General features: G+C 42.1%; 1 protein-coding gene across 1 annotated transcript in view; it reads left to right on the top strand.

Annotated features, from left to right (window-relative positions):
• The first annotated feature begins 1249 nt into the window (after positions 1–1249).
• CNTN5 (contactin 5) overlaps positions 1250–24151 on the top strand; it is a 544075-nt gene continuing 521173 nt past the window's right edge. Inside the window, exon 1 of the mRNA XM_077805582.1 lies at positions 1250–1307. Coding sequence (XP_077661708.1) covers positions 1250–1307 — 58 coding nt within the window. The remainder of the gene's footprint in view (positions 1308–24151) is intronic.

A 24151-nucleotide genomic window follows, 5' to 3' on the forward strand; every position in this document is an offset into this window, starting at 1 on the left:
GTTCATTGAGTTCACTTGCATAAGGGCCTGTCATAGTCCAGCTATAAGCAATTATGGCAGAATAGCCAGGGAAAGGTATCCAATCATGGAACAGAAATATACCAATGTGGCCCTACTCAAACCAACTGGACATTTGAATTGTGGATGCTGACTACCTGAAGCAATGCGGTGAACAATCTGTAGGTTGCAATCTGTTCACACTGTTGTAATTGTTACAGTAGAATCTAGGAACCATAATCAGAGATCAGGGCTCTAAGCAGGAAGAGTTTCTTCCCCAGAGATCTGCCAAACTAGGTATGAGACAAGTCTGAACAGATGGGTGCAAAAGACAAAAAAAATGGGGTGGGTGTCAGTTTGGGAGGATAAGGTAAATAAAAAGAAGAGTTTATTTTCTATAAACCGCGCTTGTATTAAACATCCACCACAAGATTTCAAACAGTAAAAAATTAGTAAAAAGAAAAGGAGTACTTGTAGCACCTTAGAGACTAACCAATTTATTTGAGCATGAGCTTTCGTGAGCTACAGCTCACTGCATCCGATGAAGTGAGCTGTAGCTCACGAAAGCTCATGCTCAAATAAATTGGTTAGTCTCTAAGGTGCCACAAGTACTCCTTTTCTTTTTGCGAATACAGACTAACACGGCTGTTACTCTGAAACCTAAAAAATTAGTGGGGATTGCAACCTATTTTGGCACAATTTGTAAGCAGTGGAAGTGGTTGAATTTGGTGAACTAGTTGTTCTTTGCAACTATTTCACCCACCTCTAGAAAATACCAAGAGATTGCTTCAAGGACACTGTGGAAAAATACTCAGCTGTATTTGTGACACCTGCTGATGAAATATGCAGTGTGCACTTATAACTCTGGGCTCCAGGAGGAACAGGAATTCAGGGCCGTGACACACCTCTGCCTTTGGGGTGAAGAACTGAGGCTCCTTAATCTCCAGTGCAGCTACACAGTGGCATTCACAATTTAGCTATTAACATAGGTAGGTACTGTGCTACACTACATTTTTCTTGAGACTCTCTCAAAATACCTCCTTTTCAAAATGTCACCTCCCACTTTACGTAAAGAGCTCTTGGGATTGCACTAGGATCTAGGGTTTCTTTTGAATAGCCTATCATATTTTTGCCAGAGGTTTTTACTTCTCCTAACAGAGACTGTCTTCTACCTCCTTAGACGGAGCTTTAATGAAGAAACGTCAAAGCTGCTAACAATCACACAAACGGGGACTCAAGACCTTTGTGACCAATGATGTGGTCATCATGGAGACTGATTCTGTTTCTGTCACTCACTGGATGTCTTTCAGGTAAGTAAACCAAAACCTTGTGTTACTGGTTTAAGAATTCCTGTCAAGTAGAAAATGGAAGTATAAAAGCAAAATTACTGCAAAGAAAAATGAACAAACCATGTCAATTAGCATTTAACCAAAAACAATTAATGTTATCAACTATATATTAAGATTATAATCACTTAATACAAAGTTGAACAAGTATTGCCCACTTGCCATTTATCTTAATGTTTCTCAGGGTTACTTTTAATCTGTAAGGAAGAATGGAAGAGTTTGTCACTTGCCCATTCACAAAAGAATATCCTAATTTTTATGGCTTCAGTGAGAAAAATCTGCTTGGGGAAAAAAATGATCTAGCAAACTGCTTTGAAAGGGATGATAACTGCAGCATTATTTGGTGATTCTGGGCTGTGAAATTCTCAAACTCTTACCATGTTCTGTGTCTGGAAACAAATGATGGAGTTGATTTTTCTTTCTAAAACTATGTGTGTTATATTGATATACACTAATGATTCTGTTTTTGCCTGCAACAGTATTCCTTTGAGCTTTTTCCCCTTGGCTTTAACTTCGTATTATCTTTTAAAGTAAACAAATTGTGTGGCTTTATACTAGATCATCGTTTAATCTTTCCATGTGAGGAGTCCTGTAATTTGATATTATGCTATCCAGAATTGATCTTTCATCTGTCCTAGCTTTATCTTCTTTCAACTTCCCAGTTTCCAGAAATTGTTTTTTTTTTCAAAGTATTTTTATTGATCAGCCTTCATTTACGATAACCAAAGCTGAAACAATCTAAATATTATGGGCTGGATCCTTTATGTGAGAAATGCTTCTTTATACAAGTTGTCCTTGTATAATTAAAAAGCCAATATTTGGCACATTATTGCACAGTGGAATCTGTGTCCCTGATCCTGCAGCAGACTCCATGTGGAAGGAATCCCTGTACTCACATAGTTGATGAGCCCACAGATAATGAGGTCAACTGGACACAGTCAGCTGCAAGATTGGGGCATTAGATACCACAGTCATTTCCAACTTTTTAATACTGACCACTGCAACAGATTATACCATTCCATTATAAGTGCTCTGAAGCTAATTTGAACACAAATAAGGAAGTAGTCTTAACAGTTTGCCTCACCGATTCTCTGTTCAGATACATATGAAACTAAGGAGATTAAAAAACATTTAAAATATAAGCAATGATAAATGTCAAACATTGATTCAAAAAGTCTTGAACGGAGTTTGAAATACTCCAATTTATATTGAATATTAATTTGGCTAAAGAATAACATCCTGAAAGCACTTGCCAATCAGCCAGACATTATATTTAATCGAAATAGCTTTTCTCTCTCTTGTTTTTATTCAGTATTTATTCCTGCCAGGTATTCAAAACACTCCTGTTCTTCCATCTCTGATTTGTGAACTAAATCCCAGTCTATTATTATTTTTGGTTGTTTAAGGATTATTCCATATTATGTGGCAGGTTAGGAGTCAGTAAATAAATAATTTTTACTTCAAAACCATTTTTCATATATTGTTATAAATAATTTAGAGCAACACGTCTGTTTCTCTCAAATGCATTAGATAATTGTCACAATAACTGCAGCATCTTCAGGTGCTACTTAAATTACATCTCATCTGAAAACTTAATACCATAAGATCTTAAGTTAACCTGAGATGATAGAATTGCATTCGAACCTGATAGGATCAGATTGTCAAAGTAAGTTGTAATTCTAATAATGCACAGTCTGTGTTCCTTTTGACATTTGAGCACATAATTCTGCAACTACAGCTGCTGTTATGTCATTGCAGTCACTGAAGTATGTTTGCTGCTGCAAATACTTTCTACTATTGATTTTGTTCAACATGGTCCACTAAGTTAGGTGCTTCAGAATTTTATTTTCAATATTCTCAACTGCACATTTTTCAAAGGTAAGGCAATAGATGTGGATGCTGATGCACTAAGATAAAGGACATTCAATTCCTGTTATTTCCAGCCATATTCAGATTCAGTAATTAACCATTATGTTACCAGGTCATGATAATATTCCTTCAGGCAAAAAAGTTGGGTTATTGCATTGGCTATTGAGGGGATGCATCCTAATATGAATACAGAGACTGCGTGTCTTGTGTGTGCATAAATGCACTAAATATGTTTCTGGGCAATGGGGAAAGTTGTTAGCAGGTGGAAAAGCAAGAGCAGAAGATAATGAAATTTAAAAAAAATAAGGCAATGCAAGCCTGTGTGACTTGTTAGGTATGCAAGAATCCTAATAAAAGGAGTACTTGTGGCACCTTAGAGACTAACAAATTTATTAGAGCATTTATTTGAGTCTCTAAGGTGCCACAAGTACTCCTTTTCTTTTTGCGGATACAGACTAATACGGCTGCTACTCTGAAAACAGAATCCTAATGTAAGCTACAATCATATGAGATTTTACAAAGCACCCAAAACTCCTGTTTTTTGTAACAAGTGACTTATGAGTTATCCACCAGCATAGTTCAATATGCACTAGTTCTTGCTGGGTATGAGTGAATGTTAATACATATAGAATTCCCAGATCAAAGCTAATTTTGAAATCTGCAATGGCAAAAAATAGTTACATTTCCAAAAGTGACATCAGTTCTTCTAAAACAAAGTTATCAGGCATAAACTGTTGCTCTGAGCCACTTAAAACTTTGCAAGAATAAAAGGTTTTTCTCTGGCAAGAGACCACATGCATAACATTTCAGACAGAATGCATCTCCTTTGCAGAATTTGATGGGGGGAGGCATTGAATCTTCCTTATAAATTATGGAAAGTGTTTTACAATCTTAATAAAATTCACACTGCATCCTACGCTTTATGTTCTGTAAAACCATTATATTTGGCAAGATGTACAATATGTGCTACGTGAGCCTTTACGTATGTGGTGAAGTTGACATGCCAATGTAGCCAGTCACTCATGTATAGTGTATGTTATAATGGCATGACACTTAGACATAATGAGCGCTAACAACGATCCCCAGTTGGATTTACTGAGGAGATATAGATGAGCCATGCGGCTTGTGAATCAGCCTGATTTACCTTGAGACAGTGGCTGAGCATTAGGGATTCCTTTCTAGCATCAAAAGGAGATGAAGTGGCTGCAGGTGCTGGGAGTTATTACTGTGTTGTGGTTTCTTTGATTGCTTCAGATTATTTTTTCAAGCTAAATTGGAGGTGAGGAAAGATTAGGAGGCTAGTTTCACTTGTGGCCTGCATTCCATCTGGGCCAAGGATATGGGGAAACCGTAAAACCATCTTTTTATGAGCAACTGCAATATAGAGATATTGTGAACTATAAGATAAAGTACCAGCAAGGTCTGGACTAGCCTGTTCCTGGCTTTGAGCTCAGGGAGGCTTTGATAACTGATAAACTAGATTAGAGCTCAAAGCAGGTTTAGAAGGGCCATTTAAACCTACAGCAAATGATTAGGAAATTTTGTTCTGCATGGTCTTGGTTAAGTTTTTTTAGCTGAAATTCTAATTATAAAGAGCACTTGTGTGTATGCAGGCATTGTGTAACTGGCATGACCAAACAAGTATGAAGGTTTATTTATCTTTTTTTATTAATGGCAAAGCCTAGAACAAGGTAAAATGTCTTACAATTAACATTTGATTCTCTGACTAGTTTGTGGGACCTCTTATTGCATGATACTCTGCAAACTCCAACAGTTTTCCCTACAGCAGTGTTGTCAAGGTTCCTCCCCTACTCTGAACTCTAGGGTACAGATGTGGGGACCTGCATGAAAACCTCCTAAGCTTACTTTTACCAGATTAGGTTAAAACTTCCCCAAGGTACAAATTAATTTTATCCTTTGTCCTTGGAATAACCACTGCCGCCACCAAACTCTAACTGGGTTTACTGGGAAACGTAGTTTGGACACGTCCTTCCCCGCAAAATCCTCCCAACCCTTGCACCCCACTTCCTGGGAAAGGTTTGGTAAAGATCCTCACCAATTTGCATAGGTGACCACAGACCCAAAGTCTTGGATCTGAGAACAATGAAAAAGCATTCAGTTTTCTTACAAGAAGACTTTTAATAGAAATAGAAGTAAATAGGAGTAAAGGAATCACCCCTGTAAAATCAGGATGGTAGGTACCTTACAGAGTAATTAGATTCAAAACATAGAGAATCCCTCTAGGCAAAACCTTAAGTTACAAAAAAGACACACAGACAGAAATAGTCATTCTATTCAGCACAATTCTTTTCTCAGCCATTTAAAGAAATCATAATCTAACACATACCTAGCTAAATTACTTACTAAAGTTCTAAGACTCCATTCCTGTTCTATCCCCGGCAAAAGCAGCATATAGACAGACACAGACCCTTTGTTTCTCTCCCTCCTCCCAGCTTTTGAAAGTATCTTGTCTCCTCATTGGTCATTTTGGTCAGGTGCCAGCGAGGTTACCTTTAGTTTCTTAACCCTTTACAGGTGAGAGGATTTTTCCTCTAGCCAGGAGGGATTTTAAAGGGGTTTACCCTTTCCTTTATATTTATGTCACGCCCCCCAAATCTCTGCTAGGGTGAAACACTGGCTGGGATTTCTTCCTGGAGCTCTAGGAAAAACAGAGTTAATAAGACACATGCATCTCTAAATATACTACCAAGTACATAAAGACTAACAATATTTTCCACATCTCAAGGATGATTTTAACCAGTTGATTCTGGGAAACTTTCACGGGAGAGTGCATCAGCCACTTTGTTAGAAGCTCCTGAGATGTGTTGGATGTCGAAAATCAAAATCTTGGAGAGCTAAACTCCACTGAAGAAGTTTTTTGTTATTTTCTTTGACGGTGTGAAGCCACTTCAGTGCAGCATGGTTGGTTTGCAGGTGGAAACGCCGTCCCCAAACATATGGGTGTAGCTTTTCCAGAGCGTAGACAATGGCGTAACATTCTTTTTCAGTGACTGACCAGTTGCTTTCCCTCTCAGACAGTTTTTTGCTGAGAAACACTACAGGGTGGAATTCTTGATCAGGTCCTTTCTGCATTAAAACTGCTCCCACACCACGCTCGGACACATCTGTGGTTACTAGGAATGGTTTGTCAAAGTCTGGGGCCCTTAGTACAGGGTCAGATATGAGTGTTGCTTTAAGCTTGTTAAAGGCCTTCTGACACTTTTTGGTCCACTGAATGGCATTTGGCTGTTTCTTTTTGGTTAGGTCTGTCAGTGGGGCGGCGATTTGGCTGTATTGTGGTACAAATAGTCTGTAATAACCGGCCAAGCCTAAGAAGGATTGAACCTGTTTCTTTGACTTTGGGACAGGCCACTTTTGGATAGCATCCACTTTGGCCTGTAGGGGGCTGATAGTTCCTTGACCCACCTGGTGTCCAAGGTAAGTCACTCTGTTTAGGCCTATTTGACACTTCTTAGCCTTAACAGTTACTCCTGCCTCCCTTATGTGCTCAAGGACTTTGTGTAGATGTTCCAGGTGGTCTGCCCAGGAATCCGAAAATATGGCCACATCGTCAAGGTAGGCGACTGCATATTCTCCTAATCCCGCTAGGAGACCATCTATAAGTCTTTGGAAGGTGGCGGGTGCATTTCGCAGCCCAAAAGGGAGTACATTAAATTCATACAGCCCGAGATGTGTGGTGAAAGCTGACCTTTCCTTGGCAGATTCATCTAGCGGTACCTGCCAGTACCCCTTGGTTAAGTTCAAGGTAGAGATGAAGTGGGCCCGTCCCAGTTTCTCTAATAGTTCATCTGTGCGTGGCATTGGATAGTTGTCTGGGCATGTTACAGCATTTAGCTTACGGTAGTCCACGCAAAAACGTATTTCCCCATCTGGTTTGGGAACTAGAACCACTGGAGATGCCCATGCACTTCCAGAGGGGTGGATTACACCCATCTGTAACATATCCTGGATCTCCCATTCTATAGCAGTTTTAACTTGAGGAGACACCCGGTAAGGTTGGACTCTAATTGGGTGAGCATTACCTGTGTCAATGGAGTGGTATGCCCGTTCAGTCAGTCCTGGGATGGCTAAGAACGTTGGTGTGTACTTAGTGCACAGCTCCTTGATCTGCTGTCACTGCATACGCCCAAGGGTCATGGAGAGGTTCACCTCTTCCAAACCACCAGCACTTTTCCCTTCATAGTAGACACCTTCAGGCTACTCAGCATCGTCTCCTCCCTGGGCTGTAAACTGACAAACCTTCAATTCTCTGGAATAGAAGGGCTTTAGAGAATTAATATGGTACACCTTAGGCTTTCGGTTGGAGGTGGGGAATGCGATGAGATAATTAACAGCTCCCAGGAGCTCCTGGACCGTGAATGGCCCTTCCCACGATGCTTCCATTTTATGGGCCTGGAGCGCCTTTAAGACCATGACCTGGTCCCCTACTTTTAAGGAACGCTCTCTGGCATGTTTATCATACCAAGCTTTTTGCTCTTTTTGAGCATCCTGTAAGTTTTCTTTAGCAAGGGCTAAAGAGGTTCAGAGGGTGTTTTGTAGGTTGGTTACAAAGTCCAGAATGTTAGTTCCTGGAGAAGGTATAAATCCCTCCCATTGCTGCTTCATCAACTGTAATGGCCCCTTAACCTCACGGGCATATACAAGTTCAAATGGGGAAAACCCTAAACTGGGATGTGGTACAGTTCGGTAGGCAAAGAGTAACTGTTGCAACACTAGGTCCCAATCATTGGAGTGCTCATTTATGAATTTACGTATCATGGCCCCCAAAGTTCCATTAAACTTCTCCACTATGCCATTTGTTTGATGGTGGAAAGGAGTGGCAACCAAGTGATTTACCCCATGAGCTTCCCAAAGGTTTTCCATAGTTCCTGCCAGGAAATTAGTCCCTGCATCTGTGAGGATGTCGGAGGGCCAACCTACCCTGGCAAAAATGTCTGCTAGTTCCTGGCACACACACGTAGCCCTGGTGTTGCTTAGAGCTACTGCTTCTGGCCATCGGGTGGCAAAATCCATGAAAGTCAGTATGTACTGCTTTCCTCTGGGTGTCTTTTTCGGAAAAGGACCCAGAATATCCACAGCTACTCGCTGAAATGGAACTTCAATGATGGGGAGTGGCTGGAGAGGGGCTTTGACCTGGTCTTGGGGTTTTCCCACTCTTTGGCACACCTCACAAGACTGGACATAGGTAGAAACATCCTTGCCCATTCCCTCCCAGTGAAATGACCCCCCCAAATGGTCTTTGGTCCTGTTCACCCCAGCATGGCCACTAGGGTGATCATGGGCTAAGCTCAAGAGCTTGGCCTGGTATTTAGTTGGAACTACCAACTGTTTCTGAGGATGCCAGTCTTCCTGGTGTCCACCAGAAAGAGTTTCCTTGTATAAAAGTCCTCTTTCTACAACAAACCTGGATCGATTAGAAGAGCTGAGAGGCGGTGGGTTGCTCCGTGCCGCCGTCCAAGCTTTCTGGAGGCTTTCATCTGCTTCCTGTTCGGTCTGGAACTCTTCCCTTGAGGCTGGAGACATCAGTTCCTCATTGGATTGTGGACCTATGCTTGGTCCCTCTGGAAGCGATGTAGGGGATGGGGCTGTTTCCGTTGACTGTGAACCGCTTTCCCTGGGACACTATGTTGGGGTTCAGGCTCTGGCTGAGCCTCTTGTGTAGGGTTATGGGCTGTTGCCGGTTCAGGTTCAGTGGGGCCCTCTGGTGTTGAGGTTGCAAGTACTGGATTCAGTGCTGGCAATGGGTCTGGTGTTGGTTGTTCCGCTGGTTCCGGTTCTGGGACTGGTTCCATCTGGGTCTCTGGGACTGGATCCACTACTGCTGTTGCAGAAATTGGCCTGGGGTCCGGATCCATCACCTCTGACTGGGTCCTGATAGAAGTTTCCGGAACAGAGCTAGGCCTCATGGCTTGTTTAGCCTGGCTACGGGTGACCATTCCCACCCTCTTGGCCCGCTTCACATGATTGGCCAAGTTTTCCCCCAACAGCATGGGGATGGGATAATCATCATAGACTGCAAAAGTCCATGTTCCTGACCAGACCTGGTACTGGTCAGGCAACTTGGCTGTAGGCAAATCGAAAGAGTTGGACTTGAAGGGTTGAATCGTCACTGGGATCTCTGAGTTGATTAAATTGGTGTCCACTAAGGAAGCATGGATAGCTGACACTTGTGCTCTGGTGTCCCTCCACGCGGTGACCTTCTTCCCGCCCATACTCACAGCTTCCTTCCGCTCAAAGGGTATCTGGGAGGTATCTGGGCCTGCGGACCTCTGGTGTGATTCCGGTGCAATGAACTGTAATCTGTTGGGGTTCTTGGGGCAGTTGGCCTTTACATGCCCCAGCTCGTTACATTTAAAACATCGTCCAGCTGACGGGTCACTGGGGCGAGGTGGGTTGCTGGAGAACGGGGTGGTGGGACGATAAGGGGTCTGGAGGGTTCTTTGGGAGGTAGGTGGGGCTTTGGGCGGCCCTCGGTAATAGGGTGTGGTCTGGGGTTGTCCCTTCTGGTCTCCGCTCCAACTGCGACCAGTTTTCTTCTTCTCTGCCACCTCCACCCATCTGGCTCCAATCTTTCCTGCCTCAATTACAGTTTTGGGCTTCCCATCTAGGATGTATCTTTCTATTTCCTCAGGAACCCCCTCTAAGAATTGTTCCATTTGCATCAGGAAGGGCAAATTTACTGGAGATTCAACACTTGCTCCTGATATCCAGGCATCCCAATGTTTCACAATGTGGTAGGCATGTTGGGTAAATGACACGTCTGGTTTCCACCTTAGGGCTCTGAACCTCTGACGATACTGCTTGGGTGTTATCCCCATTCTGACTCTCGCCTTGGATTTAAACAGTTCATACTTGTTCATGTGTTCTTTAGGCATTTCAGCTGCCACCTCAGCTAAGGGTCCACTGAGCTGCAGCCTCAGCTCTACCATGTATTGGTCAGTAGAGATGTTGTACCCAAGGCAGGCCCTTTCGAAGTTTTCTAAGAAGGCCTCAGTATCATCGCCTGCCTTGTAGGTGGGGAACTTTCTGGGATGGGGAGTGGTACCTGGAGAAGGATTGCTAGGGTTTGTTGGTATATTCTGCTGAGCCTTTATCTTCTCCATCTCCAGTGCATGCTTCCTTTCTTTTTCCCTCTCCTCCTCCTTCAGCCGCATGAGTTCTCTCTGTCTTTCATGTTCCCTTTGTTTTTCCTCAGCCTGAAATCTGGCTAATTCCAGCTTTTGTTGAGCCGTGGATTTTGTCATCCTAACCTCTCTGTTTTTAACTAACTTTACACCCGAGGTTTAGAAATAAACAAACAAAACTTGGCTGTAAAATTTTGCTGGAATAGAATACCTATTCTCTGATAGTGATTGTCAGCCTACAGAAAAAGACAATTCCCTTGTCTCTGCTCTGGCCCCAAATCAAAGCAAAAAACCTCCAACTACTTGGAAACCTGCTTACCAGCAGCCCAAAGGAAAAAAAAAATTCCTTTTCAAACTTGTGCTCCTTGTAAAAAAATCAAAATCCTAAAAAAAAAAAGCCCCTGCCACTTTTGTCTCCAGGCAAATGGGTAGAACACCCCCCTCCCCCCCCCCCATTTACTTTTAGAAAAAAAAAAAACAAACTTCTGGTTTACCAAGACTGTGAATTTCCCTGCAAGAGGTTAAGTACCTTGCCTCCAGGCAAAGAAAACCTGCACTTCACAAAGATAATCCCCTTTTGTCTCTCCTCTGGCCCCAAAACAGAGAAAAAACAAGCTGCTTTCAGTTTCAGCTGCTTTCTGGTCCTCCTTTCCAGCAGCCCCAAAGGAAAAAAAAAATTCCTTTTTAAAATCTGTATTTCTAGTTCAAAAAAATCTCAAATTGATCTCAAAATGATTTCAGGTTAATCCCACCACTCTGCCACCATGTCAAGGTTCCTCCCCCACTCTGAACTCTAGGGTACAGATGTGGGGACCTGCATGAAAATCTCCTAAGCTTACTTTTACCAGCTTAGGTTAAAACTTCCCCAAGGTACAAATTAATTTTATCCTTTGTCCTTGGAATAACCACTGCCACCACCAAACTCTAACTGGGTTTACTGGGAAACGTAGTTTGGACACGTCTTTCCCCCCAAAATCCTCCCAACCCTTGCACCCCACTTCCTGGGAAAGGTTTGGTAAAGATCCTCACCAATTTGCATAGGTGACCACAGACCCAAACTTGGATCTGAGAACAATGAAAAAGCATTCAGTTTTCTTACAAGAAGACTTTTAATAGAGATAGAAGTAAATAGGAGTAAAGGAATCACCCCTGTAAAATCAGGATGGTAGGTACCTTACAGGGTAATTAGATTCAAAACATAGAGAATGCCTCTAGGCAAAACCTTAAGTTACAAAAAAGACACACAGACAGAAATAGTCATTCTATTCAGCATAGTTCTTTTCTCAGCCATTTAAAGAAATCATAATCTAACACATACCTAGCTAGATTACTTACTAAAGTTCTAAGACTCCATTCCTGGTTTATCCCCGGCAAAAGCAGCATATAGACAGACACACAGACCCTTTGTTTCTCTCCCTCCTCCCAGCTTTTGAAAGTATCTTGTCTCCTCATTGGTCATTTTGGTCAGGTGCCAGCGAGGTTACCTTTAGCTTCTTAACCCTTTACAGGTGAGAGGATTTTTCCTCTAGCCAGGAGGCATTTTAAAGGGGTTTTACCCTTCCCTTTATATTTATGACAAGTGTCTTGCAGCATCTTTGGGGCATGTGCATTGTAGGGGGATGAGAAGGAGAATTATGGGATTCTTTTACGATGTACCTCCGTTCTTTTAATAATCTGCTGTGTGTGTGTGTGCGTGTGTGTACGCACCCACACAGGGATATTAACTTATTTTGGCTTATACGGCAGGTAACTAAGCAAGGCATCTCTTTTTCTTTTTAATTGGACTTGTTAACAGTCAGTTGCCTTGGTAGTTCAGACAAGTTGAAATTGAATAAAATAAACATTACTTTAAATTATTGCTACCTAACCTTGGAATACATTAAATGTGCACATCTTCTAGTGTTTAACTAAACTGAGAAATGTTTGTAAAAACAAAACAAAAACCACATCAAATTATACCTAATCAGCACTGGGTTAATAGAATCAGTAGGCTTTTATTTGCATATACAAGACACCATTGAAAGAAGCTGGTCTGAGACTACGGTACCCTGTCATTCTTTTCTATAATTCTTACAGCTTGTGTCAACATGCTTCAAAGTGTAAAGAAATGCTAATGACAGGATAACACAATGAATGCTATTTACATGGGTTTCTCTTTCTTGATCTACCATATATCCCCCATGTCCTTTTTTTGGTCCCTTGTCCTAGTTAGGGCATAGAATTTAGGACTGGAAGGGACCTTGGGAGGTCTTCTAGTCCAGTCCCCTGCACCCATGGTAGGATTAAGTATTATCTAGATCATCACTGACAGGTGTTTGTCTAACCTGCTCTTAAAAATCTCTAATGAGGGAGATTCCACAACCACCCTAGCCAGTTTATTCCAGTGCTTAATCACCCTGACCGTTAGGAAACTTTTTCTAATGGCCAACCTAAACCTCCCTTGCTGCAATTTAAGCCCATTGCTGCTCGTCCTATCCTCAGAGGTTAACGAGAACAATTTATCTCACTCCTCCTTGTGACAACCTTTTTATGTACTTGAAGCTGTTATCATGTCCCCCCTTCAGGCTTCTCTTGTCCAGACTAAACAAACCCAAATTTTTCAATCTTCTTTCCCAGGTCATGTTTTCTAGACCTTTAATCATTTTTGTTGATTTTCTCTGGAGTTTCTCCAATTTGTCCACATCTTTTCTAAAATGTGGCACCCAGAACTGGACACAATACTCCAGCTGAGGCTTAATCAGCGCTGGGTAGAGTGGAAGAATTACTTCTGGTGTCTTGCTTACAACACTCCTGTTAATATATCCCAGAATGATGTTCACTTTTTTTGCAGCAGAGTTACACTGTTACCTCATATTTAGCTGTGATCAACTATGACCCCAGATCTCTTTCCACAGTGCTCCTTCCTAGGCAGTCATTTCCCATTTCACATTGTATGTGTACAACAGATTGTTCCTTCCTAAGTGGAGTGCTTATTGTCCTGATTGAATTTCATCCTATTTACTTCAGACCATTTCTCCAGTGTGTCCAGATCATGATATTGCCTGGCTGCATGTGAATTGGGCTCTGGAGAGACCCAATGTGAAGCATTTCATATTTAATGATAGGACAACATTGTGGCTGGAGACCTACAAGGCTAAAGAAGTGGATAACTCGGGGCAATGCCCATTCACTAAAGTGACAACTCCAAAATGCCAGTCACAGCTTTTAACTCATAAAAAGGGTTCATGAGTGTCGCATCTATGCTGTATCCCTCAGTAGCAAGCTCCAAATCAGAAACTACTGGACTTTTCTGAACAGTTTTTCAGCTACTATACAACACTGAGGGGCACTTACAAAAGTGCCTCTAAGTAGTTAGCAGATACAGTACTAAGGCAAGTTTCAGTGTTCTGCCTAAATTTTTGGTCTACAGCTGCTATTTAGCTGATGTGTTCTCTTCTCTTAAAATAGCCCTCACTCTCCATCTGGCTAGCTGGAGGCTTCTAGCATAGCTAACTGGGAGCATTACTATTGGTCTCCAAATATTTCCCAAGCCTGCTCAATATGTTACTTTCAGAATTTCAGCAACTGTCAGCATTAAAGTTCATAACCTAAAGGTTCATAAATGCATTAGCCAAATCATATAAAAGATGACACTTGATAGGCCTGGGTTATTTTTCTTCCCATCACCTATTTGGTCAAGTCCATTCTATGCCACAGCTGACAGTTTGTTTAAGTTTGTTCAGTGCTTAATTTGTAATGAAAGAGGTGCCAGGGCTCAAGCAATTTAGTGCTGGGGCTCAAGCAATTTTTTACTTGTGTTACTGATGCAGTAAGCCCAGAGGTGCTGGAGCTATGAACTGCCAAGCCTAGATGTGCCAGGGCTCAGCGCTGGCAAGCCCTGGAACATATTAAGCACTGAGTTTGTTCTTCTGCCAAGTGGATGATGTACTGTTGAAAAGAGAATGTCTGTCATTGATAAACTTGTCCAATTACTACCTTTCTTCCTTGTTGACAATATGGCAAATAGGAGGGAACTTCATCTTCTTTGGCAACTGGTATATGGAAGGTCAGGTGGAAAATGTAACCAGAAAGAAGTATACATAAAAACTGGTGCCAGACAATGTTAAACTTATTGGTACTGCTGCTGCTTCTACTGCAGAGAAGACAAAACATGCTTTAACCCCTCTGCAAGCTGTCCTGAAGCAAAGTAAATTTCCAGACATCTGCCCGCACTAACACAGGAGAAGTCTGTCACATTGCCTGAGCCCAATACAGACAATCAGACACATATTCATTTTTCTGGGTTCAATATGCAGTTGGTCAGGAAAAAAAATTGTACTTCTCTCCTGAATTTTATTTGTTGTATTTTTGCACATTGTATTATTTCTATCTGAAAGGAGGGGGGGAGGCAGAAGTTGTCTACAGTTGTCAGATACCTGGTGAGTTTTAACATTAATTCATCAGAGGATGGTAGAGTTCAAAATCCTAGGGGAATGTGGGCAGAAAGTGTATTCTCAATATATTTAAAATTATAGCAGGTGAATTGGAAAATTGTTCTAAACCATTAGTTTGCTGGGTCAGATTGTTTTCTTCTTACAGGTAATGTTTATTGGTTCACAGTAATATGTAGTTTTCTTTTTATATAGTGATATACAGGGCTTAATCCTACAAGGTGCTGGGCCCTCCAGCATGGGGTCAGCCAAGCAAGGGCTTAACTTTAACAATTAGTAGTTTCACTAAAATCAGTCACATGCTTCCAAAGCACTCAGCACCTTGCAGCATCGAGGTCATAGCAAAAGGTGAATAGTGTGCAGTCAGAGATTCATTACATTTCATTCACCTTTTTGTCAGGAGTCTAGAGGGTGTTTTATTAAAAAAAAAAAAAACCTAAAAACTTGTTTTTATAAATTGGCCTTAAATGTCTTTACAGTTACATCGCATGTATTTACAAGTAATTTAAAAAGTCCTATATGTTCAAAGCCCATGTTCTTTTATTTTCTCCTTTTAGTACCTGTAGGCATCATAAAAAAACCCCTCTTACCAAGCATATAAGCGAAAGGTGAGCAGCCATCATGACAAGTGCCAGATTGGGGCAGGAATGACAAAACACACCCCTTCTTCCCCCAATTAGTTTTGTCACACACACACACACACACACGCTGCTATTGTCAATTCCGCCACTTCTGACAAATATTGAATGTCCCTCTTCATCCTCCTTGTCCCCTTATCATTTGCAAGATTCATCTCCTGTGCCACAAATCGTTTATGGGCCAGGTAATGTAGTATAGCGTTTTTACATTATTTCCCATTGCTTTTAAAGTGATACGATTTAGTGAATACTGTATTTGTTTTTGTAGTAATAGTAATCATAAACCTAATGCTAATTTATATAACCAAAAATAACTATAGAAGATATACTTAAACAATGTACTTGCTTGTATTAAGGTCTTGACTCTACTCTGCCTTAGGCTGTTTTTTATAGTGGTGTAAATCCAATGACTTCAAAGTGGGTGTAGTAGGATCATGGCCCTACTACATCCCTATTTATTCTTACAGTAAAACTGTAGACACTGCACTGCCAGAGGTCCAGACTTAACCTGGAGTGCAATATAAATCTCCATTTTTATTTTTAGGAATGAGAAAATGCCTCCTACCTTCCATCATTATAATTAAACGAGTCTTAATTGAAGGACAGATCCTTTCTTTATTGCACAGAAACTCCCATAGACATCAGTGGGGGTTGCACATGCACAAGGTTTGGAAAATGGATATTTGCTGGCATTTCTATTCTAGTGTGTAAACAGAGACAATTTGCCACCTCTTAATCTGTCTTGAAATTTCCTAATCTTACAGATTTCAGATTTGTTTATTTTTCTAGTCTTAAATTTTTAGTCAATTAAAACAGCGTCTTCTCCACAGCTAAAGACCGTTATGGCTCACAAACAAACCCTATGCCTACCTTTAGATTTGCATTAAAGGCATTTTGACGGTGATAGACAAGAGGGTTAATATATTAGACTGTAGTGCAACTTTTTTAGACACCGATTTTTTTAAAAAGTATCATACATTAACAGAAGTGGTGTGTCTTCCCCTTTTAAATGTCTAAGCAGAGTAGTAATCTTTGAAAATCTAAATACTTGGAAACGGGAGGATACTTTCTCTTCAGATTAAAATATTGCCAGTTTTTTCTTCTAATCTAAAGTAGTTCAGTATCCCTCTAAATGCTACAGTTAAAGATATACTGGCTGGGGAACTGGATGGCTTGGTGCATTGCCTAAGAGATATAGAACCTCCTAGCTATCAATAACTGCTTGCTGTTAACATATGAAGCCTGTTTCTTGCTCTCAGTTTAGTCTGGGTGATGAGCATCATAATCTGATGTTCCACATCTTGAACCCAGGCATAGGGGTCCCCAGTCAGTTGCCACACTTTGGCTTTCACCCAATGGCTACTGAAATGGAGTGGGCTGAGAAGCTACTAGGGCTATAGCTCCAGGCAAAGGACCATCCACGGGAGCTTTGATTGGTGCTCCATTGATTGGTCCAATGGTGCTGTTTAAACCAGGAGGAGGAACAGGAAGTTTGTCTTAGCAGCAAAGTGGTTTCCTCTTGTGGCTACATTGGATTCTGCTTGTGCCCACCTTCTGTACCCAACCCTGTTTCTGGTTCCTGTTGTATTTCTGGCTCCTGCCTAACCCATGCCTTTGCTCCTGTTCCCACCATGCTTCTGCTCTGTGCTTGATCTTTGCCTCTCCTTCTGCCCTTACACCTCACCTCCAATCCGAAGTGTCCATTTCTGACTCCAACCCTGGCCTCCGACTTCTGACCCTTACTCTGGCTTGACCCTGGACTCTGGCATTTGGCGTCTGACCTCAGCTCTGACCCTTAGCTTTGATTCCTGGTTCTGACTCTGGCTTCACCCCTGCCTCTGGCAACTGGCAATTGACTCTGGTGCTGACCCTTGGCTTTCTTCCCAACCTAGACACCTGCTCTGCCCACTATACCTGACTCCTACTCTGACTACTTGGTCATATTGCCTACATCCTGGTCCATACTGCATACAATGAGAACAACCTCCATAGGCATCCTCAGCATAGAGGCCAAACACTGAATGGGACAAGGAGACTGGCCCGCTCCTTTACCTTTAAACATGCAATGCCTTCAGATCAGGATTGAGGTGTAATTTGGTGTGGAAGCGTGTTCTCCCAGTGCTAGGGTTGCCAACTTTCTAATGGCACAAAACCGACACCCCAGCACTGCCCCCTGCCCCACCTCTTCCTGGGGCCCCAGTACTGTCCTGACCCTTCTCCAAGGCTTTTCCCCCTGAATGCTCCATCCCCCCTCCCTCTGTCACTTACTCTCCCCCAACCTCTCTCACTTTCACCAGGCTGGGGCAGTGGATTGGGATGCGGGGGTGGGGGTGTGTGCTGGGTGTGGGCTCCGGGAGGGAGTTTGGGTGTGGGAGAGGGTTGGGGTGCAGGGGGCAGAGGGTAGGGGTGCAGGTGGGTGTGGGGTGTGGGCTCCAGGAGGGAGTTTGGGTATGGGAAGGGACTCCGGGCTGGGGCAGAGGGTTGGGGTGTGGGACGGGGTTTGGGATGCAGGGTCCTGGCGGTGCTTACTGCAGCTCCCAGGAAGTGGCTGCCAGGTCCCTGCGGCCCCTAGGTGCATGGGCGGCCAGGGAGGCTCCACGTGCTGCTTTCGCGCATGCAGGCGCTGCCCCCGCAGTTCCCATTGGCCAGGAACGAAAACCGGACACTTGGCAACCCTACCCAGTGCTCACACAGAGCAGGCCAACCAATCTGTTTCTTTTCATACATTACAGTGCATTACATTTTTATCCCAAATTAATTTTAAAGGGTTAAAGGAATCTACAGAAAGGCACTGGGTACAACCCACAATAGTGTAGAATAGCTTCCTAGTATTTCTTTCAGTAGATTACGTTAGCACAGCCAGTTAAAGTGGCTGACAAACTTCTCTTAACAGCAATGGAAAAAGCTAGCATTCATTTAGATGAAGTGAAGCTGAACAGCACAGTGGGAGGTAGCATTTCAGCTCAATACAGCTCTAGGCAGCCCTCAGAAATCATTTTTTTACCTCATAAAGCCTGTTCCTTACAGCCTGGTTGCATGCTGTCAACAGTACATCTTTAGTCTCTTCCTCAGGTACTGCATATCTCATTTTCCTAAGTACTCCAGTGGAGGAGAAAAGATGACATTCTGACAGAAGACTTCCTCTTTGAAATATATAAATATATTGTAGTGTTGTCATTCACAGTGTTGGGAAGTAAGCAGTTATTGCAACAAGTCACCATAATGTGATTAAAGTTTTATGGAATGAGTAATTGTCACAGTTGTTGCTGGGGAGAAGTAATTAATTATGTGAAGTGATTATGGCTTTCTTTTCCCAAAGTTGTACTTGTAGATGGGTCTGTTCCCTCCTGCCTGATACGAAGCACTAAAAGCAATGACATTTGGTACTTGATAGGTGACGTAACCCCTTCACTCTTCCCACTCATATGATACAAATATAGGGAATAGATGCTGCATAAGGCAGAACACAATGCATCCCATTGGCAGTGGAGTACTTTATACAGGCATAGGATGGTTAATAGTCAATGCAAATTAAGGAAATTCAACTGCTTATATCATAAATATAAAGGGAAGGGTAAACACCTTTAAAATCCCTCCTGGCCAGAGGAAAAACCCTTTCACCTGTAAAGGGTTAAGAAGCTAGGATAACCTCGCTGGCACCTGACCAAAATGACCAATGAGGAGACAAGATACTTTCAAAGCTGGAGCGGGGGAGAAACAAAGTTTCTCTCTCTGTCTGTGTGATGCTTTTGCCGGGAACAGAAAAGGAATGGAGTCTTAGAACTTAGTAAGTAATCTAGCTAGATATGCGTTAGATTCTGTTTTGTTTAAATGGCTGATAAAATAAACTGTGCTGAATAGAATGCATATTCCTGTTTTTGTGTCTTTTTGTAACTTAAAGTTTTGCCTAGAGGGATTCTCTATGTTTCTAATCTGATTACCCTGTAAGGTATTTACCATCCTGATTTTACAGAGGTGATTCTTTTACTTTTTTTCTTCAATTAAAATTCTTCTTTTAAGAACCTGATTGCTTTTTCATTGTTCTTAAGATCCAAGGGTTTGGGTCTGGGTTCACCTATGCAAATTGGTGAGGATTTTTATCAAGCCTTCCCCAGGAAAGGGGGTGTAGGGTTTGGGGAGGATTTTTGGGGGAAAGACATTTCCAAGTGGGCTCTTTCCCTGTTATATATTTGTTAGATGCTTGGTGGTGGCAGCAATAAAGTCCAAGGGCAAAAGGTAAAATAGTTTGTACCTTGGGGAAATTTTAACCTAAGCTGTTAAAAATAAGCTTAGGGGGGTTTTCATGCAGGCCCCCACATATGTACTCTAGAGTTCAGAGTGGGGAAGGAACCCTGACAGCTTATTTTAAAGAAAAGTGCTTCTTAAATGTTGGCATAGCCTTCCCTATGTGTGCACCAGGTGCAGAAAAAGACAGATCCGCTCCATTGATGCAGCAACTATAATCCATGCTATGAGAATGTGAGTCTTTCCTCCTCTATTAGATGGTCCACATGACCTCTTAGTTACCCTTTTAATTCAAACTGTCAGAGGTTCATGCTTTTAACCTTGAAGGTGCTGGGTTCAAACCTTGCTGAGAGTCAATTCAGGTTTTTTTGGATTGCAGTGGACCATGAGGCATAGAAAGGTAGTACTTTCCTTCCCCCTGTTTATGGTAATATTCCCCTGGAGAAACTGGGACAAATGCTGCAGTCTGGTAACCTGTTTCAAGTATGTGTATAGAAGAGCCTGTTAATTTTTATTTCTTGCTGGTGATTTCCACTCAGCAGTGTGAAAGGAAACATGCTGTTAGTAGTAGGGAAAAAAGTCACCCAGATCCTTCAAGTTTCTAGACAAGGGGTGGGCAAACTTTGTGGCCCGAGGGAATAGAAATTGTATGGCGTGCCATGAATGCACCCAAAATTGGGGCTGGGGTGCAGAAGAGGGTGTTGGCTCTGGAGTGGGGCTGGGGATGTGAGATTTTGGGGTGCAGGAGGGTGCTCTGGGCTGGGATTGAGGGGTTTGGAGAGCAGGAGGGGGATCAGGGCTGGGATAGGGGGTTGGGGCATGGGGAGAGGCTCAGGGGGTGCAGGCTCCGAGCGGTGCTTACCTCAAGTGGCTCCTGGAAGCAGTGGCATGTCCCTTCTCTGGCTCCTTTGCAGAGGCGAGGCCAGGAGGCTCTGCATGCTGCCCCATCCTAAGGCACTGCCCCTGCAGCTCCCATTGGAGCACATAGAAGCCGGAGCAGGGCCATGCCACAGCTTCTGGGAGCCACGTGGTATGGCCCCCAACCCAGCGCCCCATCTGAAGCACCGGAGCGGGGCCGAGCCACATGGTCCCGCCACCGACCCAGTGCCCCGCCATAGCTGGGACGAGCCACGTGGTGCAGCCCCGACCCAGCGCTCTGGCCGGACCACGGGAGCAGGGCCGAGCCACGTGGTGCAGCTTGCAAGGTGGCTTAAAATGGCTTGAGGGCCAGATCCGGCCCATGGGCTGTAGTTTGCCCACCCCTGTTCTAGACTAATTCCTTCTAGTTTCTCACACTGTCTAGTGGTAATATGTGAAGGAAACCTTAGGAGGTGAACTTTTAGGTATTTACTAGACTCATTGAGTTTTTCTGCAGCATGGAACAAGATGGTTCCATATTTGCACCACAAGTCATGCCCAGAAGCATGCAGACGCTATGATTGTCACTAAGGGTTGAATCTTGGGCCTTCGGCACTAAAAACACAGGCCACTATCATTTGAGCTAAGTAAGAGATTTGTAGCCTTCAGCTGTTATACCTCCTGGGCCCAGCCAATAAAAGAAAACATGATCTGATTATGCTTTGATTACATTTGCATGAATCTCCATGTCACACAATAATGCGGAACATTTATTCATGTTGAATATATACTGGGTAATGTGAAGAGATCAGATTTATAGTGTTTTGAATGCCCAGTGTGTATCTTCTCAGCAGCTAATCAGTAAATACATTATGTGTTTTAGCTATACACTCAACTAGCTACAACTATTCAAAATATTTTTAAAAGTACATGTCAACTTCACAGCGGTCATTGTTATAACTGTTGCTAGCAGTTTCGTGAAAGCAATTTCCTGTGCAGAGTGAAACTAAACTGGATTCAAAATTGAATGAAAATAAAATTTGAAAAGTAAATATCTGCTCAGTCTGAAAGTATGAAATGTGCTTATATTGTTCAGTGCTTAAAACTGTTGGAGTCAGAGCTTATTTAACTCTGTACAACACCATGACTGGTAGCTATTTTTCTCTGTAGAGTGTTTTGATGAGTAGCTCTTTTCCCATTAAGTGCAGTAGTGTGAAAACTCCTGACAAGGCTGGAGAACATTTAGTCTTAGATTTTAGCTCTTCTGTTTGGTGTGGCTGACTCTATTTCATAGAGCGCCTCCACTCAGAAAGAAGTTTTAGCCTATTTCATTGTATTTACTCACAGCCCTATGCACTCGCTGTCATATTAAGTATGTAGCCACTGTCATATTCCTTTATCTCAACGCAGTTAGAAAGAGGAGTGTGGAATTCAATAAAATGAGGAATTAAACATTCCATGTGCACCTGACTATCCACTGTGGGATGAGTGTGTTGATAATCCTGTGGCCTACACTGTCAGTGTGAGCTCTTAACATGGTGAGCAACTGTGGAAAAGGAGTGTTTTAGCTACAGAACTATGGGTAGCATCAATTTAGCACTGTACAAATCTGCAGGTGGTTTGCTGTGGCTCATGACACAGTTGCTAATGGTATCATTTTAGCTCAGTACCTCACTGTAAGTGGTAGCATTTAAACTCAGTACAACCCTGTGAAACATAGTGCTTTATTCATGTTCAAAAGACACTCAGACACAGATATTCTGGCTAAGCATGTGATTTAGATGAGTCAGATGCAAGATAAGTATGCAATCACAGGTTTGCAATCACAGGTCAGGGGATCATGCAAGCTTAACTAGAAGTGATTAAAACATTTTAGAAAAGAACAATGGATCACAGATTAGGCAGACTTCTGAGGACTAAATATACAGGACTACAGCACATAACAGCCCCGATGAAGGATTCAATTCATTACTAGGGACTCCACTGAAGGATGGGTGAAAATGATAAAAATTGATCTTGTGGCAGGGAGGGCTTAGAGGGAAAATCTAAAAAAAAAAAAAAAGAGAGAGAGAGAGAGAGAGAGAGAGAATGGAAATGTGACAAAGCAATGGAATTAGGAAGTAACTGTCTTCTCCCTGGTGGCTAATTTTCTTCCAAGTTATTATCTGTGAGGAATATGACTGTCACTTGTAAATCTAGGGACAAGTCCTGGATGGAAACATCACCTCTTTGGTCTGTTTGGTCTTCACAGTACAATTGTTCATAAATCCAACATGGTGTCATAGCTTCACATCTGTACTTTGCTTTGGTTACCTTAGTCAACCACAACTCCAATGACTACACATATCTAAAGTGCATCTTGAATAAAAGAGATCATTTTAAAAGTGTGTGCTCTGCTGGAACCACAACCTCTGCTTTCCATTTGTGTGTGTACATATGTATATATAATATACTGCAGACGGTATTGGAGGTATCATGGGTAAAATTTTCAAAAGTGATTAAGAGCCAAGGCTCCTCGATCACTTTTGAAAAATGGGACTTAAGTTGAAATCAGTGGGAGTTAGGCACCTAGGTCCTTTTGAAAATCCCACTAGGAGCCTATCTGCATCTTTGAGTGACTAAATATCATTGAAAATCTGCCTAAGCCTCATGGAAACTAAAGTAGGGTAAAATTTTCAAAATTATATCTTGCTTTTTTACTTATTTTTCATATTTTGATGCATAAATCAAAAACAATATCAGATAGCTGCATAGAGGTAATTCTTGCATGAAATACCTTGGTGAAAATAAAGTGTCTCCTATATGGACATTATTATTCCATGTTACTATATTACAAATGGTTAAGGAATGGAAAAATGAAGTTAGATGAATCTGACAAAATAAAAAAAATGAAATCTACCCCTCCAAACAAAAACAACAAAAGCAAAAATAAAAAAACTATGAAGAATTTAATCAGCCCAGTCTGTGATTATACTGAAGCAGATGGAACAAGAGCTATCTTTAGCTCTGTGATTGATCATAGCATAATTTCAGTTACAGATTCAATAAGAAAATTTGGATATATCCTGTCATTATGAACCTCAAAAGACTATGCTCATAAGTAAGTGTTCTGTATGATCAGTCCAAAAGGAAGTTTATCCACATTAAGCTTAATGCAGGAGAAATATACATATTGTTCTTGTTTTCTGTATTTATAGGACCAGGAACAGTAGACTGTATAGAAGTTATGCATTAAATGACTATGAGGTGGGCTTGATTTTTCAGATTAGTCCATACAATTGCAAATAATCACATTTGGTCAAATCTCACACACCGTTACACCAGTATAAAGCTGGAATAATGCCAGTAGGACTAGCAAATTATACAAAGTATTTTCTGCAAATTCTAGTTCTAAACAAATCATTTCCATATGTGCTTCAGAACAAGAATTTGCAGAAAATACTTTGAATAATTTGTTAGCTACACTGGAGTTATTCCAGCTGATTGGCAAGGCTGCTGGTGGGTGGGAGGCGCTCAGGGCTGGAGGGCTGTAGCGGATTGGGGGCTGCTGATGTATTACTGGCTCTTTGGCAACGTGCACTGGTAAATTCTGGCTCCTTCTCAGGCTCCGGTTGGCCACCCCG

Source organism: Eretmochelys imbricata, chromosome 1, assembly GCF_965152235.1.
Source record: "Eretmochelys imbricata isolate rEreImb1 chromosome 1, rEreImb1.hap1, whole genome shotgun sequence".
Lineage (NCBI taxonomy): Eukaryota > Metazoa > Chordata > Testudines > Cheloniidae > Eretmochelys > Eretmochelys imbricata.